The following is a 17388-nucleotide window of genomic DNA, read 5'->3' on the forward strand; positions in this document are numbered from 1 at the left end:
TTATTGAAACTATCAGGAAAAATGCAGATTGAGATAGGTAGCAATAAAGTGATATATCCAAAATCCCAATTTGTAATATTATGTATGAAGACCTCTATGTGGATGCTAACAAACAACGATCGAAATAGCAAAACTGTAATGTCATGCAAGTTCTGGGCAGGACAGTATGGAGATTTGTAGAATGCAAGTGGATTTCTCTGAGAAGTAAAGCATCTGAGCCCTATAGAAGTTGCATCATGTGGTAAAAAGTACAAACAAAACAGTGAAACTAATTTTGTGGTGCCTATTGCGGGCAAGGCAAGACTCTTGCAAAACTGCAACAACCATATAGCTAAATAGAAGGGCAGGTGGATAATCTGAAGACTGAAAATAAGGTTTATTATATCAGGCAAAGCAAACAGATTTGGTACTGTATTACGCACCCTCTGTCCAGATACATCATCCTCTGGACTTGAGAAATTGAATTGTACTGGCCAAAGAAAAGCAGGAATCCTTTTTTTTACCAAAGAAATATACAGGCTCAGTATAAGCTGACGAGACATATTTTGGATCACAAAGATCAAAGGCTTTGGCCTGGCAATAAGTGCAATTTTCAAATCAAAGTATATGATAGAAAGATTGCCATACCAGGGTCTTCTCCCTTCCATACCAGGGTAATCCATATTGCATAGGAAGGCAAAACCATCAAGGATCTGGAGTCTGACAGTAGTTGCATAAGTTGTAAACTCGGTGTTTTCATCTACAAAGTTGGAACTATAAAAAAAATGCAGATAGCTAGCAACAGAGTACATCCAAAAGCTCAATTTGTGCTATTAGTACAAAGACCAGTGAATGCTGACAAATAACAAATTAACAACCGAAAGAGCAAAGCTGTAATGCCATGCAAGTTCTGGGCAAGAACAATATAAAGATTTGCAAAATGCAGATGGATTTTCTGAAAAGTAGCGTTTGAGTCCACAGCAAGGCAACGCCCATCAAAGAAAGCCAAGTTGCCAGCTGGAGGGCCTCACATCCTGTCCAACATGAGACTGCCGGGAATCGGCTGAAGTGATTGCTCCATAAATTTAGGACCGAACATGAGGGAATGATTTGGGGCGAACGAGCAAAAACAGCTGGCTTGCGATACCCAAAACATCTCTCGGATCCATGGAACTCCATATGCGGCATGAGCAGAGAGAACACGAATTATAAGAAACAGAGGTGCAGTAAAGAAGATAGAGAAGTAAGGAATCAGGGGCAAACCACAACAAATCCCTGGATCACAACACTTGCTCACCTGAACCTACACCAGCGAAAGCTGACTGCGCATCCATTGCAACCTGCTAAAGAGAGCATCTCCCATGCACAAGGGTCTCTATCATACAGGGAGCTTGAAAAGAAGTATAATTCTAAAATTTGTGCAAAATGACAGATCATTCCGGACAACTACATTCCAAAAGCATTTCACTGGCACATCATATTGATTTCAGCTACGCAATGATAACATTGTGCAAAAATGCAACAGGATTCACTTAGCCGCTTAACATAAACCTCTCGGCTCATTTTGCTGTTTGGTGACTGGTGTATTCTAGATCAAGAAATTAGAAACAAGTAGAAACCAAGCAGCATCAATCAGGACTCAAAAGCTATATAGGCATGAATGCACCTTCACCTACATGATTTTCCAAGCAAGAATCCATGGGAAAAGGCAATGAAGGCAGGTAAAAGAAGAGTATAGCAGTGCAGACATGGGGGAAACCAAAGGATTGATTTAGAAACAAAGAATTCAGGTGAGGGATGTCCCTTTTAATTTGGACTAGTGTGTTACAATTAAAACTAGTGCCCCAAATGCATCTGGGGCAAGATTATTTTCTGGAAGCAGACAATTGATTACACAAATAAATATATTTAAAAATGATATAGTGTAACATCAAATGTAAGGCACAATAGGTCAGATAGGTCCCACTATTCAGCAATATTATTTTCAGGTTCGACACTCATAGCATAATTTATATGACAAATAATTGAAGCGAAAGGGCTTTGGGCAATGAAATATGTATGTGCTCTCATAAAATGTGGCAATAAATAGTGGATACCTGACATAAAGTTCACTACGATCACTTAAGAAATAGCTTTAGTTGCAAACGAACACCATTATGTACTTGAATCTATCAAATACCAAACATTGTTTCTGCCTTTCCATTATCATATTAAACTGGAAAGATGTTTCTGCATGTGCCACTCATGAACCTTGAAATATATGGCCGCCATGCTGTTAATTGAGTTGAAGTACCATAGTCCTTTCACAAGGAAATGTAATACCATTTGAGATGGCATACAAAAATCAAAGGAGTATTTGAAGTGGCATTTAAGTAAGCAACATTCGCAACGGCATGTAAAATGATTTAGGATTTGCAGTGTCACATAAAAAGAATTACGTACATTGAATGAATAATCAGCTTATAATCTCAAGAAAGCAAAATGTACTTGTTCTTCACAAAGAGGTTTACTCAACAACAAAACATAAGCTCTACTTGTCAACCTGCCCAAGAAATTTGACACATAGTAATCCTTAACTGGCATAGAAAATGAAACTGAGCATATGGAGGAAGAACATGGAAGAGGTCATTCACAAACATTACACATCATTATCAGCGGTTGGACAGAAAGCAGCTAACTTTCTGAGGGTAAGCATAGGTTGAAATGAATGCCACTGCCACCTGTTTCTTTTCAAGCATACTCAGGGTTACAAAGTTGCATACAAAAGGAGTTGTTACCATCAACTATGCAGAACGCAATTGTAAGGTAAGTCAACATGAAGACGAAACCTGATTACTTGGAATCAGGTGGCACAGCAACCTAATAACCTAACCTGCCTACTTGACACTTGATACAACCAACAGCAAGAACAACCATCTTGGTGCTGCAGCTCTGTCAACAATGTACTGCAAAAATATGAAGTCAAAGTTAGTGAGAGGTGAAGATGAGATACAATCTCTTTTGAGCACATCTAATTCGACCACGTTTATGATACAAAAGCTAGATGATACTTACAATTTTGATAAGCAATCAACTATTAACCTCATCTTGTTGAGCAAGCTTTTGCTTCACTTTGTTTTTCTAGCCAGGAAATTTTCAGGCACAGATGCTGGATCAAGTTCCCAGTAACCACAGAGTTCATCGCCTTCATTTGTCATGCAATGTGAAGGAATCTGATGTGAGAACATCATCATGTCACTTCTTAATATTTTCACGGCACTTGTAGATTCACCTTTCCTCTCTAGCATGAATACAGTACTAAAACCATCCACTTTTGTGAGATAGGACAATGTTAGAGAGGCAGCAGAAATCTCCAGGACCTCCACAAGATCATATTCACAGCTTTTAAAATTTTCAAAGCTCCAGCCACGATTCCAGTTCTTGTATATAGCCCATACCTGGCCAACACGAGGAAGAATTTCATACTTCTTTCCTTTAGTAACCGGTGCCACTTCCATGATATGAGAGAAGACACTTGTGCAATCATAGTTGTCACTTTGACTGCTAAGTCTGAATATTCCACAGCTAGCAGACAGACCATCTTGCACCAAACGCTTCTCTGTCTCTCCACATGGACAGTACTCAAGCCATCTTATGTGGATTGTTAAGTCATCTTGATCAACTTTCTTTATGAAGGCATAGTACTTTGGGAACTTGTCGATGTCACAATAGAGTGCCCAAATTTGTCCACTCTTGAATTTGTCAAATGACCTTATATCACCAAAGTTGAAAAACTCAGGTTCGGGATACACAAAAGTTGCTGGAGATTCAGATTGAAAGCTATCATCCCATTGGTCAACAGTATGAGCATCAATTACAGAAGCCTCTGAGCCATTATCGTGCTTGCCATCTGCATTGATATTGGGTTTCTTCACTCCATTGTGAACATTACCTTCATTTGTAGCAGCGCTATCCAGACCCTCTTTGGTCTTACCAGCTGGCATTTCACACTTAAAAGAGTCTCTGGTAGACGAAACATTGCCTCCAATATTACCTTCTTGAGTGCTACTCCTGTTAAGGTCTGCAGACGAAGATGCTTCTTCCAAGTTAGAAGGCATAGATGCAGGATCCAGCTCAAAGGCGCCATTAGGGATATGTGGCTTATCAGCTTCTGACAACCTATGAAAAGGAATGTTGTGTGAAAACCTTAGTGTGTCACCACCAGGAATCAAATATGGTTCTTCCTTGTCTGACCGCACAAACAGGCTAACAAAACCTTTAACCTTTACTAAGGGAGTGACGTATGTGCCAACGCCCACAGCAAAGTCTGATTTTATTTCTACAATGTCATATCTGTAGTTCTTATGGTCACTGGAACCTGAACTCGGGTTGAAGTCACATCTCCTAAATAGGGCCCATACTTCGCCTTTCACTGGATAAATCTCATAGCTGTTTCTCTTCTTTCCTTTTGTCCAAGAAACAACATGGGAAAACATTTTTCTATCTTCTGTTAAGATTGTTTTCCCAATTCTGAAACGACCACAAGCAACAGGCATGTCCTTAGAATACCATGCCTTCTCAGCATCATTCAGAGGATCAAACTCTAGCCAACTGAACCACAACATGAAGTTTGGGTGAACCTGCTTAATTCGAGCATAGTACCTTGGCATGGAATCACTGTCATCATAAACAGCCCATATTTGATCAGCTTTGAATTGAGTTGCATTCCTATTTTCCTCAAAGTCATAAAATTCTGGATCTGGATACGAGACATCACCTTCACAAGGAATACTATTGACCACAGAACTAGCAACGCCATCTCTTCCAGAGTTGCGCATTTCCTCTATTTTGCTTGCTCCTTGTTTCTCATCCAAGCCATTGACCACCTCCACATTTTCATTTGGAGTCTTTGTAATTGGAATACTGCATGCTTGTGTGGTGTACACATTACCATCTTCATGTACTATTCCACCATTCTTGTCAGCATTGCTTGAAGAGTATCCTTTCCTTATCCTTTTGGCCACAGGAGAATCATGAATATTATCACTGCCTTTTCTACAACCACCACTGCCATCTTCATTACTGACATTATTTTCCTGCTGGCTTGATCTCTGAGGATTCTGCCCTGTTTTGACTGCACCGTTAGCATCCTTCATTACCCCTTTTCCCATGTTTGCAGGTGAAACTTTATCAGAACTTGCAAGTGGTGACTCAGTTCTGCTTGAACCATTTTCTTTATTAAGTGATGCTCTTGGTACATTCATGTTAGTACATGTCCTGGCATTAGCTGTGACATTACTGTCTGACACTCCCATACTGTTAAGATTACTTGACCCTTCATTAAAACTGGGTTTCTGTGACTGAACTTGCTGATTAACAGGAGAAGTTCGCTGACTAGGAAAATGCTGAGACTGTATTCCCCTTTTCTGCATGTTTGTAGGTGAAAGTTTAGCAGAAGACACAAATGGCAATTCAGTTCTATCTGCACCATCTTTTTCTTTGATTGGTGCACTTGATACCTTTGTGCTTTCTGTGGCCCCTTTACTGTTAGGATCGCCTAGACCCTCAGAGCTCATAACATTTGTTGGTACTGCACTAGGTGGACGCCTCTGACACTGCTGTTGTTGGTTAGCAGTAGCAGTTTGCTGATTAGGACCATCCTGAGATTGCTGCGCAAATGGCAATTCAGTTCTATCTGCACAATTTTGTTTTCTGGATGGTGCTCTTGATACTTTTGTGCTATCTGTGGCTCCTTTATTGTTAGGATCACCTACACCCTCAGAGCTCATAGCATTCTTTGACCCTGCACTGGGTGAACGTCTCTGAGAGTGCTGCTGTTGGTTAGCAGCAGGAGTTTGCTGATTAGGAACATTCTGAGATTGCTGTTGCTGGTGAGCTGGATGAGTCCAACCAGCAAAACTCTGATTGTTTTGTCCCTGGTTAGTAACATGAGCTTGCTGACTAGGAGGGAACTTTTGCGGCTGCGTCCCAAATACACTCCCTGGATATGCTGTGTTCACTCCAGCAGGAACAGATTTCTTGGACAAATCATAGGCAAGGAAAGACCTTGAACAGATTCGGCAGAGGACAAACCTCATAAGCGAGCTACAAGGATACTGGTATTTTGTTCCACAAGTCAAGCAAATAGTCCAGAAACTGGATAATCCACTTGACTTTCCAGCCTGTTGCTGTGGATTCTTCTGGGTTTGTGGAGCACCAAAGTTCTCCTTGTTGTTCGTCTTATGAGCAGGATCAGTTTTCTTTGATGCCCGTGCCCGCTTCTTTGGTACAGGGGCAGAAGTTGCAAAAACTACTTTCCTTTTATTGTCATGGGAAGAACGTTTTACATGGTCTGTCAGTGTCATGTAGGCTTCACCAATTAACTTAAAAGCAGCTTCAGCACCCGCAAATTTGTTCTTATCTGGATGAAGTAAAAGAGCAAGTTTGCGGTACTGTTTTTTAAGTACCATGTCATCTGCAGTTGGTTCTACTTGAAGAATTCCATACCAGTCTGTCTCCCCATTGATCTTAACAGAAGAAGAGCAATGAACTTCACAAACAGCAAGCAGCTGAGAAATATTTTCAAGGCCAGGAAAAAGCTGGTGAGCCTTGAGAGCCATCTTTTTGGCACCAGGAAAGTCTGCTTCATGCAGCTTTCTTTCAGACACATCCTTGGCTCTTGAAGCTTCTTCCTTGTTGCATTCCATTGTGGTGAACCGAGGAACAGAAATAGGCACTAAACTTGTTTAGTACTCTAAACAAGAACTCTATAATTCATCTTTATCACAATCCTGCATAAGAATGACAAGACAGTTTAATTACCAACAATATCACTTGGACACAGAATTTCTGCTATGTGAAAGTGTGCAAGAATTTTTTCTAACTTTAGAACTTGGCAACCTTAAGGTGAAAGAAAAAGGTAACACAAAATGTCTTGAGAATGAGCATGTCATAGCCTCATAGGTGATAAGTGTCTAGACTTGTGTAGCATGTCATTGTGTCTCTGAACTTGCGTAAGTATGCCAATAGAGGTGCAAATCATGCTTAAATAGCAATTGATGATCATGTAGTACTTTGAATATATTTAGGCTAAGCTTTACACAAATCGAATGAGGAGCCTGTAAATGTCCAATGACATTGTAAACTTCTTTTTATCCAAATATTAATCATCCAGCTGTTCTAAAGTTTTAGTACATCTTTTACCACAGTGAAAACCCAAAGAACTCCCAAAAAACAAGGGTCGAGACATGGAGGCAACCTCTTTATATAATAAGAGTAAATTACTCTTTAGCTAACCAGACTTGTTCAAGTGTGTCATATAGGTTACTGTTCTCTAAATGTGCACCTCTGGGTCACTAAACTAAATTAAGCGAGTCACTCAACATCACCAACATGCCATGTCATCATTACCACACCACATCAGATGAGTGAGTCAGAGTAGTTATGTGTGGAAGCCCATGTCTGTTCTGCATTCTTAAACTTCCCGTATACCCATATGGCCATATGTGGCCACCACTGAATAAAAACCTGTTCTAATTCCATGATCACCCTATCTCCTTGATTCTAGCCAAATAACCCTCTATTTTCAAAGATCCCTTCCCCATCTCACATCATTTTGTCACTGAGAAACAATCTCTCCCCAAATCCACCATCATCTAAGTTTTTAACTACAAAAGGTCTAGCATTAGTACCACCAAAACAAAAGAAGAGTGTATCGTACTCTGTTCCTGATTTGTTTCATTACCCATCCATTCCCTACATACATATCAGTTTATTGGAGTGAAATAAGCCAACACAAGTGCCTGACTCGGTCACAGCATTTCGTTGCGCAGCTGAGGGACTTCCTCGCAAGTATCCAGGCAAGAACAGGCACAGCGCCCAGAAATCCAAAAGAAACAAAAGCATGCTGAGAGAGAAAGAGGGTGGGAAGCGAGAAACGTACCGGGCATGATGGCAGCAGATGAGGCGGTGACCTGCTGATTCTTGCAGCACGCAGTGGTGGGAAATTTCTGCAAAGGGAACACCAACTGAAATGCTCAAAAAGTATACAGCACGCATGTTTCCTTTATGCTCTTCTTGCCTAAAGCAACATGAACTCATGGTAAGTTTCATCACAAACGAGCCAAACAACTACAGCACACAGCATATTGTCATAGGTTGAATAGAAAAAAAACAAGGCATGCAAGGGCACTCCCATGCTCCATACGTAACTATGCCAAGTTGCTGACACACCCATTCAACATGGCATGGCTGTTACGTGCAGTCAACCATTTAATTTAATTTAGTGATCTAGATGTGCAAATTACAAGGATGGTGACATATTTGACACACTTTAATATGCTAAGTAGCCTAGAGTGTAATCTGCTCTTTAATTAAGCTGAGACGCTGACTCGTCTATTGCCAAGATTCCTTCCCCTTCCCACATCAATTTCTTTTCACTGAGAAACAATCGCTCCCAAAATCCACCATCATCTTAACTACAGAAGGTCTATCATTAGTACCACCAAAACAAAAAGAAGAGTGCATGGCCCTCTGTTCCTGATTCGTTTCATTACCCACCCATTCCCTATAGACATCGGTATATTGGAGCGAAATTAACCAACATTTGTGCCCAATTCGGTCACAGCATTCACCGAGCAGGTGAGGGACTTCCTCGCAAGTATCCAGGCAAGAACAGGCATGGCACCAGAAATCCAAAAGAAACAAAAACACCCTAAGAGAGAAAAAGGTTGGACGGAAGCAAGAAACACACCGGGTATGATGGCAGCGGATGAGGCGGTGACCTGCTGATTCTCACAGCACACAGTGGTGGGAAATTTCTGCAAAAGAAACACCAACTGAAATGCTCAAAAAGTATACAGGCATGCATCTTTCCTTTAAGCTCTTCTCGCCCAAAGCAACATGAACCAATGATAAGTTGCATTCGTGATTAAGCCAAACAACTACAGCACACTGCCTAACTATACCCTGTAGAATACAACTTAGATATCAAATAGTGCTACTCCCTCCAATCCAAATTAATTGACGCAATCTCTACACAATGTAAGTAAGATAATGTATAGAGTTGCGTCAATTAATTCAGATTGGAGGGAGTAAAATAAATCTCAAATTTTAAGCATGTCTTATCAGCTTAGCCCCCTCAGGATTATCCTTCAAGCTCCACCACAGCTAAGTTGCTGGCACACCCATCATGATTTTTATGCGCAGTCACCCATTTAATTTAGTTTAGAGATCTAGATGTGTCCATTAAAAGGATGGCAACATGTTTGACACACTTCAGTATGACTACAAGGGTGGGAACTGAGTAACGCACCAAGCACAATGGTGGCGAATGAGGCGGTGACCTGTCAGTTCTTGCCGTGCGCAGTGGTGGAAAATTTCTGCAAAGGAAACACCAACCGAAATGCTCAAAAAGTATACAGCATTCATCTTTCCTTTAAGCTCTTCTCACCCAACACAAGATGAGCCCATGATTAATCAATTGCATTCATAATTGAGCCAAACAACTAGACATCACACCGTCTAACTATATCCTTTATAATACAACTTAGATATCAGATAATGCTCAAAAATTCTCAAATTTTAAGCATGTCTTGTCAGCTTAGCCCCCTCAACATTCTCATCTGAGCTCCGCCATTGCTCCATACATAACTAAGCTAATTCGCTGACTTGTGTCTTGAGAATGAGCATGTCATAGCCTCATAGGTGATAAGTGTCTAGACTTGTGTAGCATGTCATTGTGTCTCTGAACTTGCGTAAGTATGCCAATAGAGGTGCAAATCATGCTTAAATAGCAATTGATGATCATGTAGTACTTTGAATATATTTAGGCTAAGCTTTACACAAATCGAATGAGGAGCCTGTAAATGTCCAATGACATTGTAAACTTCTTTTTATCCAAATATTAATCATCCAGCTGTTCTAAAGTTTTAGTACATCTTTTACCACAGTGAAAACCCAAAGAACTCCCAAAAAACAAGGGTCGAGACATGGAGGCAACCTCTTTATATAATAAGAGTAAATTACTCTTTAGCTAACCAGACTTGTTCAAGTGTGTCATATAGGTTACTGTTCTCTAAATGTGCACCTCTGGGTCACTAAACTAAATTAAGCGAGTCACTCAACATCACCAACATGCCATGTCATCATTACCACACCACATCAGATGAGTGAGTCAGAGTAGTTATGTGTGGAAGCCCATGTCTGTTCTGCATTCTTAAACTTCCCGTATACCCATATGGCCATATGTGGCCACCACTGAATAAAAACCTGTTCTAATTCCATGATCACCCTATCTCCTTGATTCTAGCCAAATAACCCTCTATTTTCAAAGATCCCTTCCCCATCTCACATCATTTTGTCACTGAGAAACAATCTCTCCCCAAATCCACCATCATCTAAGTTTTTAACTACAAAAGGTCTAGCATTAGTACCACCAAAACAAAAGAAGAGTGTATCGTACTCTGTTCCTGATTTGTTTCATTACCCATCCATTCCCTACATACATATCAGTTTATTGGAGTGAAATAAGCCAACACAAGTGCCTGACTCGGTCACAGCATTTCGTTGCGCAGCTGAGGGACTTCCTCGCAAGTATCCAGGCAAGAACAGGCACAGCGCCCAGAAATCCAAAAGAAACAAAAGCATGCTGAGAGAGAAAGAGGGTGGGAAGCGAGAAACGTACCGGGCATGATGGCAGCAGATGAGGCGGTGACCTGCTGATTCTTGCAGCACGCAGTGGTGGGAAATTTCTGCAAAGGGAACACCAACTGAAATGCTCAAAAAGTATACAGCACGCATGTTTCCTTTATGCTCTTCTTGCCTAAAGCAACATGAACTCATGGTAAGTTTCATCACAAACGAGCCAAACAACTACAGCACACAGCATATTGTCATAGGTTGAATAGAAAAAAAACAAGGCATGCAAGGGCACTCCCATGCTCCATACGTAACTATGCCAAGTTGCTGACACACCCATTCAACATGGCATGGCTGTTACGTGCAGTCAACCATTTAATTTAATTTAGTGATCTAGATGTGCAAATTACAAGGATGGTGACATATTTGACACACTTTAATATGCTAAGTAGCCTAGAGTGTAATCTGCTCTTTAATTAAGCTGAGACGCTGACTCGTCTATTGCCAAGATTCCTTCCCCTTCCCACATCAATTTCTTTTCACTGAGAAACAATCGCTCCCAAAATCCACCATCATCTTAACTACAGAAGGTCTATCATTAGTACCACCAAAACAAAAAGAAGAGTGCATGGCCCTCTGTTCCTGATTCGTTTCATTACCCACCCATTCCCTATAGACATCGGTATATTGGAGCGAAATTAACCAACATTTGTGCCCAATTCGGTCACAGCATTCACCGAGCAGGTGAGGGACTTCCTCGCAAGTATCCAGGCAAGAACAGGCATGGCACCAGAAATCCAAAAGAAACAAAAACACCCTAAGAGAGAAAAAGGTTGGACGGAAGCAAGAAACACACCGGGTATGATGGCAGCGGATGAGGCGGTGACCTGCTGATTCTCACAGCACACAGTGGTGGGAAATTTCTGCAAAAGAAACACCAACTGAAATGCTCAAAAAGTATACAGGCATGCATCTTTCCTTTAAGCTCTTCTCGCCCAAAGCAACATGAACCAATGATAAGTTGCATTCGTGATTAAGCCAAACAACTACAGCACACTGCCTAACTATACCCTGTAGAATACAACTTAGATATCAAATAGTGCTACTCCCTCCAATCCAAATTAATTGACGCAATCTCTACACAATGTAAGTAAGATAATGTATAGAGTTGCGTCAATTAATTCAGATTGGAGGGAGTAAAATAAATCTCAAATTTTAAGCATGTCTTATCAGCTTAGCCCCCTCAGGATTATCCTTCAAGCTCCACCACAGCTAAGTTGCTGGCACACCCATCATGATTTTTATGCGCAGTCACCCATTTAATTTAGTTTAGAGATCTAGATGTGTCCATTAAAAGGATGGCAACATGTTTGACACACTTCAGTATGACTACAAGGGTGGGAACTGAGTAACGCACCAAGCACAATGGTGGCGAATGAGGCGGTGACCTGTCAGTTCTTGCCGTGCGCAGTGGTGGAAAATTTCTGCAAAGGAAACACCAACCGAAATGCTCAAAAAGTATACAGCATTCATCTTTCCTTTAAGCTCTTCTCACCCAACACAAGATGAGCCCATGATTAATCAATTGCATTCATAATTGAGCCAAACAACTAGACATCACACCGTCTAACTATATCCTTTATAATACAACTTAGATATCAGATAATGCTCAAAAATTCTCAAATTTTAAGCATGTCTTGTCAGCTTAGCCCCCTCAACATTCTCATCTGAGCTCCGCCATTGCTCCATACATAACTAAGCTAATTCGCTGACACACCCATCAAAGGTTATTATGTGCAGCCACCCCTTTAATTAAGTTTAGTGATCCAGATGTGCAAATTAAAAGGATGGTGGCATATTTGACAACTTGTTCAATATGTTAAGTGAGCTAGAGTGTAATCTGCTCTTCAATTTAAGTTGAGAGGCTGACTTCTCTGGTGCCGTGACCCCTGCCCCTTCCAGCACCATCTTTCCACCAGTGAAAAAACATCTCTCCCCAAATCTATCATCATCTTATCACTAGCATAAAATGTCTATCATTAGTACCAGCAAAACAGAGGAGAAGCGCACTGTCCTCTGCTCCTGATTCATTCCACTACCCATCCATCCCATTCCCTACAGACATAGCGATAGATCTGGGCAAAATAAAGCACAGACATCCACGATTCAGTGGCCGCATTTCATCGAGCAGACAAGGGACTTCCTCGAACACATTCAGGTGAGACCAAGCGCGGCACCCAGAAATCCAAAAGCAACAAAAACACACTGAGAGAGAAAAAGGAGATGGCGACAAGGGCGGGAACTGAGAAACGCACCGAGCACGATGGCGGCGGACGAGGCGGTGGCCTGTGAGCTCCTGCCGTGTGCAGTGCCGGGAAATTTCTGCAGAGGAAACACCAACTGAAATGTTCAGAATGTATATGGCATACTACATCTTTCCTTTATGCTCTTCTTCCCAAAGCAAGACGAACGGATGACAAGTTGCGTTCATAATTGAGCCAAATAACTGCAGCAAAGCAGCATATGCTCGTAGGTTGAATAAAAGAAAAAGGAAAAACAAGGCACTGTAAGGGGGCTCCCATGTTTTGAACCCATGGCAGAGCTTCCCTGTGACCAAGGGGGGCTTGGCCCCTGCCTAATCTAGCTTACATATATCCTTAATAATACTACAACTTAGATATCAAATAATGCTCAAATTTTAAGCATGTCTCGTCAGCTTAGCCCCCTCAGCATCCACTACACTGTACTCCCTCTGTTCCTAAGTATAAGCCGTTGGGGGAGTTCAGTTTACACTCCCCCAATGACTTATATTTAGGAACAGAGGGAGTACATAACTACGCTAAGTTGCTGACACACCCATTCAACGTGGCAAGGTTGCTATGTGCAGTCACCCATTTAGTTTAGTTTAGAGATCTAGATGTGCACATTAAGAGGATGGTGACATATTTGACACACTAGTTCAGTATGCCAAGTGGCATAGAGCGTAATCTGCTCTTGAATTCAAGCCGAGAGGGTGACTCCTCTGGTGCCGCGATCCCTGCCTGTTCCCGTACCATTATTCTATTCCCCCGGTGAAAAAACATCTATCCCCAAATCTAACACCCTCTTAATAACTAGTAGTAGTACAAAATGTCTGCCATTAGTGCCAGCAAACACAGAGGAGAAGCGCACTGCCCTCTGCTCCTGACCCCGTTGTTTCCTTACCCACCCATCCCATCCCCTGCGGACACGACGACAGATCGGGGCGGAACAGACCACGGCCGGCCGCCCCCGATTACCGCCGCGGCGTTCCGTCGAGCGGGCGAGGGCCGCCCTCGAACCCGTCCGCGCGCGGAGATCCAGAAGCGGCGCGGACTCGCCGGGAGAGAAACGGGGATGGCCGCGGGGTGGGGGGGCGGCGGGAACCGAGGAACGCACCTGGCGGAGCCGCGGACGGGGCAGTGGCCTGCCGGGTCTCGCGGCGCGCGGTGGCGGGCGCGGCGGAGGGGAGGAGGGGATCGGAGCTCGTGGCTTGGCGCGCCGCCTGGGGGAGGGGGCGGCAGATGGGTGTGGTGGTTTTGGGGGGGACGGAGGCGGGGTGGGGATTTTGGGGGGTGGGAGGAGGGAAAGGGCGCGCGGTTTCCCTCCCTCGCAGCGAAAAAAACCCGGAGGCATTTCCCTTCCGCGCGCGCTCCCCACTACTACGGGGTGGATCCAAATTCCAAAACAAGATCCATCCCCGGAGAGCGGCAACCAAAAAACCTGGCCAACTGGGCCGACCGCCCCTACCTACGTCTCGCCTTCAGCGAGGCCTACGGGACCCTCCCTCCTGGAATATCCTATTTGCCGCTCGTTGCGTCAAACTGCCGGCGCTTCGCACAGGCGAGCGACCGAGCAGCGACGCAACGGGCCGGCCCGTTTAACCGTTCCTGCGCTCCCGGTTTTGGGAACCTTCTAGAGGTTCCCAGCTGGGTTTTTTCCGGTTTTGGGAACCTTCTAGAAGGTTCCTGAACCGGTTTTTTTATTTTCCTTTCTTTTTCTATTTCTGTTTATTTTTATTTTTTATTTTCTTTTTTGTTTTTCAAGTTTATGTTTTCTCTCTCAAAAAAATGTTCACGCTTTTACAAAAATGTTCAAAATTTCAAAAATGTATGTGTTTTCAAATTTTGTTCATAAATTCAAAAAATGTTCGGAATTTTTAAAAACTATTTTGTGTTAACAAAATTGTTCAGAATGTTTTTGCTCAAAATTTTGACAACTTTTAAAAAAATGTTCGCGATTTCAAAAAATATTTCCGTTTCAAAAATTGTTTGCAACTTTCCAAAAATGTTCTTTTAAAAGCACGAACATTCTTTTAAAAATTTGTTCTCAAGATTCAAAAATTGTTCATGCTTTCAAAAATTGTTCGAGCTTCCAAATTTGTTCTCCATTTCAAAATTTGTTCTCAACATTCAAAAATTGTTCGTGCTTTAAAAAATTGTCCGCGCTTCTAAATCTGTTCTCCATTTTAAAATTTGTTCTCAACATTCAAAAATTGTTCGCGCTTAAAAAATTGTTCTCCATTTCAAAATTTATTCTCAACATTCAAAAATTGTTCGTGCTTTCAAAAATTGTTCGTGCTTCCAAATTTGTTCTCCATTTCAAAATTTGTTCTCAAGATTCAAAAATTGTTCATGCTTTCAAAAATTGTTCGTGCTTCCAAATTTGTTCTCCATATCAAAATTTGTTTTCAACATTCAAAAATTGTTCATGCTTTAAAAAATTGTCCGCGCTTCTAAATCTGTTCTCCATTTCAAAATTTGTTCTCAACATTCAAATTGTTCGCGCTTAAAAAATTGTTCTCCATTTCAAAATTTGTTCTCAACATTCAAAAATTGTTCGTGCTTTCAATAATTGTTCGTTTAAAGAAATATCACAAATTCCAAGAATATTTGGGAAATTCAAAAGTTGTTTGTGTTTCCAAATTTTGTTTTGAAATTTGAAAAATTGTTCCTGTTCAGTTTTTTGGGTAGTTTAAAAAATGTTTCCGTTCCAAAAAAATATGTTCGCGTCTCCAAAATTCGTTTGTGTGTTGAAAAAATGTTTGAGTTTTCTCAAAAAATTTCTAGTATTAAAGTACTTGCGTTGCCTGTGTATTAAAGTACACAGGCAAAAAACTGAGTATTAAAGTTTTTCTCAAAATTTCTCAAAAATATGTTTGAGTTTTCTCGCGATTTTATCTAGTATTAAAGTACTTGCGTTGCTTGTGTATGACGCAGAGCAGTAAGGCGCAGTGGCAAGCTTATTGGCTTTGCAACAGCGCGATCGCGAGTTCGAATCCTGCGCGACGCACGCCCTTTTTCTTACTTTATTTAACACTGCTGGCAGCTCATGCGTGGGCCGGCCCAGTCGGAGCAGTGCTCTATGCGAAGCTCCACCTAGTTGACGCAAAATGCGTCACATAGGAGTTCCCCTCCCTCCTCGCTGAAGGCGAGAGCGAGATGGGCCGGCCGAGGAGCGCGGGAAACCACAGCATCCTTTCTCTCCGTTCTTTATTTCGTTTTTCTGATTTTACTTTTTTGCGTTTTGTACAGTGTAAAGCATTTCAAATACGTATCTACTGCAAAATATTTGAAAATGTTGAACAAGCATTCGAAAAATGTTAAACGCGTGGAGAGAAAATGCTTATCACGTACACAAAAAAGATATAAGAATTTGTACATATTTGAAAGATGCCAATCACGCATTTGAAATTTTTTGAACAAGTATTTGAAAAATATGTTTCAAGCATCGGAAAAAGGTTAAATGTGTATAGAAAAACTGTTGACCACATATTGAAAAATGGTGGAAAAAAATTATCATGTGTATCGAAATGTTAATCAAGCATCTGGGAAAATGTTGAACAAGTATTTGAAAAATGTTTATAAAGCATCCGAAAAATGTTTTTGGTCATGTTTATGAAGCATTTGAGAAAATGAAGTGTCTGTTGCAAACATCATTGACTTACAAATTTGAAGATACCACATAAAATACTTTTTTTTTGAAGTAATAAGGATTGATCATATGAAAAATAGATGGAACAACTAAAAGAATAGTACAATGACATATTAATTGAACGATGATTTTGAGGTATATTTTCAATACATGCAGATAAGATTGTAAGGTGGAGATGAAGTCAAATATATGTGAACTGCAAAATGAGAAGATCCATGCAAGATTTTCCATATGATAGTTTCTTAAGTGAAAAAGCAATGGGAAACACACATAAAAACTAATGTCGATGCTTAGAATTGGAAAGTAACAACGACATGTGAAATGCTTTCAAGGCAATGCTAATTATATATTTGTGTTGGCGATAATCGACTTCTGAGACCAGGCTCAACTGCACCCGCGCTAACGAAAAAAATCAAAACAAATACAAGAAAAAAAATTTAAAAAATCCAAAAATTTTGTATGGTAGATAATTTGATGCGTGAGATCTGCTCCAATTTTCAAATCATTTGGACATATGAGCAGCTCTCGGCAAAAAATACAAATTCGGGGTCTGTAAAAAAGTTTACTGTTCACACACTGTTCTGACCCGGTTTGTCTTTTTTGTTGGGAGCTACTCAGATGTCTAAATGATCTAAAAATTTGAGCGGACCTCATGCAATAAATTTTCTACCACTCATTTTTTTTTGGGAATTGTTTGAATTTTTACGGTCGATGGCGGTAGGGTAACAACAGCCTCCATCAACCAACCGTGTTGGGGCTGACGTGGCATAACGGCACTACCGCCACGGTCAACGGTGGTAGGCTAGTTACGGCTACCACCACCCCCAGCAGGTTCTTTAA

At 41.3% G+C, this 17388-nt stretch overlaps 2 protein-coding genes across 5 annotated transcripts; both read right to left on the bottom strand.

Moving 5' to 3' along the window:
• Positions 1-2677: 2677 nt before the first annotated feature.
• On the bottom strand, positions 2678-11474 carry LOC123105531 (uncharacterized). 4 transcript variants are annotated; one of them, XM_044527616.1, is made up of 5 exons: positions 9272-9288; positions 8711-8777; positions 7901-8038; positions 3034-6749; positions 2678-2924 (listed from the first exon to the last, which is right to left on the bottom strand). In XM_044527616.1, the coding sequence occupies exon 4, from the start codon at positions 6663-6665 to the stop codon at positions 3087-3089; it is 3579 nt and encodes a 1192-aa protein (XP_044383551.1). In that variant the 5' UTR covers positions 6666-6749; positions 7901-8038; positions 8711-8777; positions 9272-9288; the 3' UTR covers positions 2678-2924; positions 3034-3086. The 4 variants fall into 4 exon arrangements, with proteins under 4 accessions (XP_044383551.1, XP_044383558.1, XP_044383555.1 ...); XM_044527623.1 differs by lacking the exons at positions 8711-8777; positions 9272-9288 and adding an exon at positions 11453-11474 and having other exon boundaries at positions 7901-7967; XM_044527620.1 differs by lacking the exon at positions 9272-9288 and having other exon boundaries at positions 7901-7967.
• LOC123076617 (uncharacterized) lies at positions 6742-14135 on the bottom strand (the record flags this gene model as incomplete). The annotated part of the gene is given in 10 exon segments (XM_044498771.1): positions 6742-6749; positions 7901-7967; positions 8078-8088; positions 8711-8777; positions 9272-9338; positions 10643-10709; positions 11300-11519; positions 12014-12080; positions 12912-12978; positions 14014-14135. Coding segments are annotated over 10 exon segments (763 nt in total), but the record flags the coding sequence as incomplete, so codon positions are not given.
• Positions 14136-17388: the final 3253 nt, after the last annotated feature.

The sequence above is a fragment of the Triticum aestivum genome, chromosome 1B, assembly GCF_018294505.1.
Source record: "Triticum aestivum cultivar Chinese Spring chromosome 1B, IWGSC CS RefSeq v2.1, whole genome shotgun sequence".
NCBI lineage: Eukaryota > Viridiplantae > Streptophyta > Magnoliopsida > Poales > Poaceae > Triticum > Triticum aestivum.

Coding starts and splice junctions, on each gene's coding strand:
- LOC123105531 (XM_044527623.1), bottom strand. CDS start 6,665: ATGGAATGCAACAAGGAAGAAGCTTCAAGAGCCAAGGATGTGTCTGAA.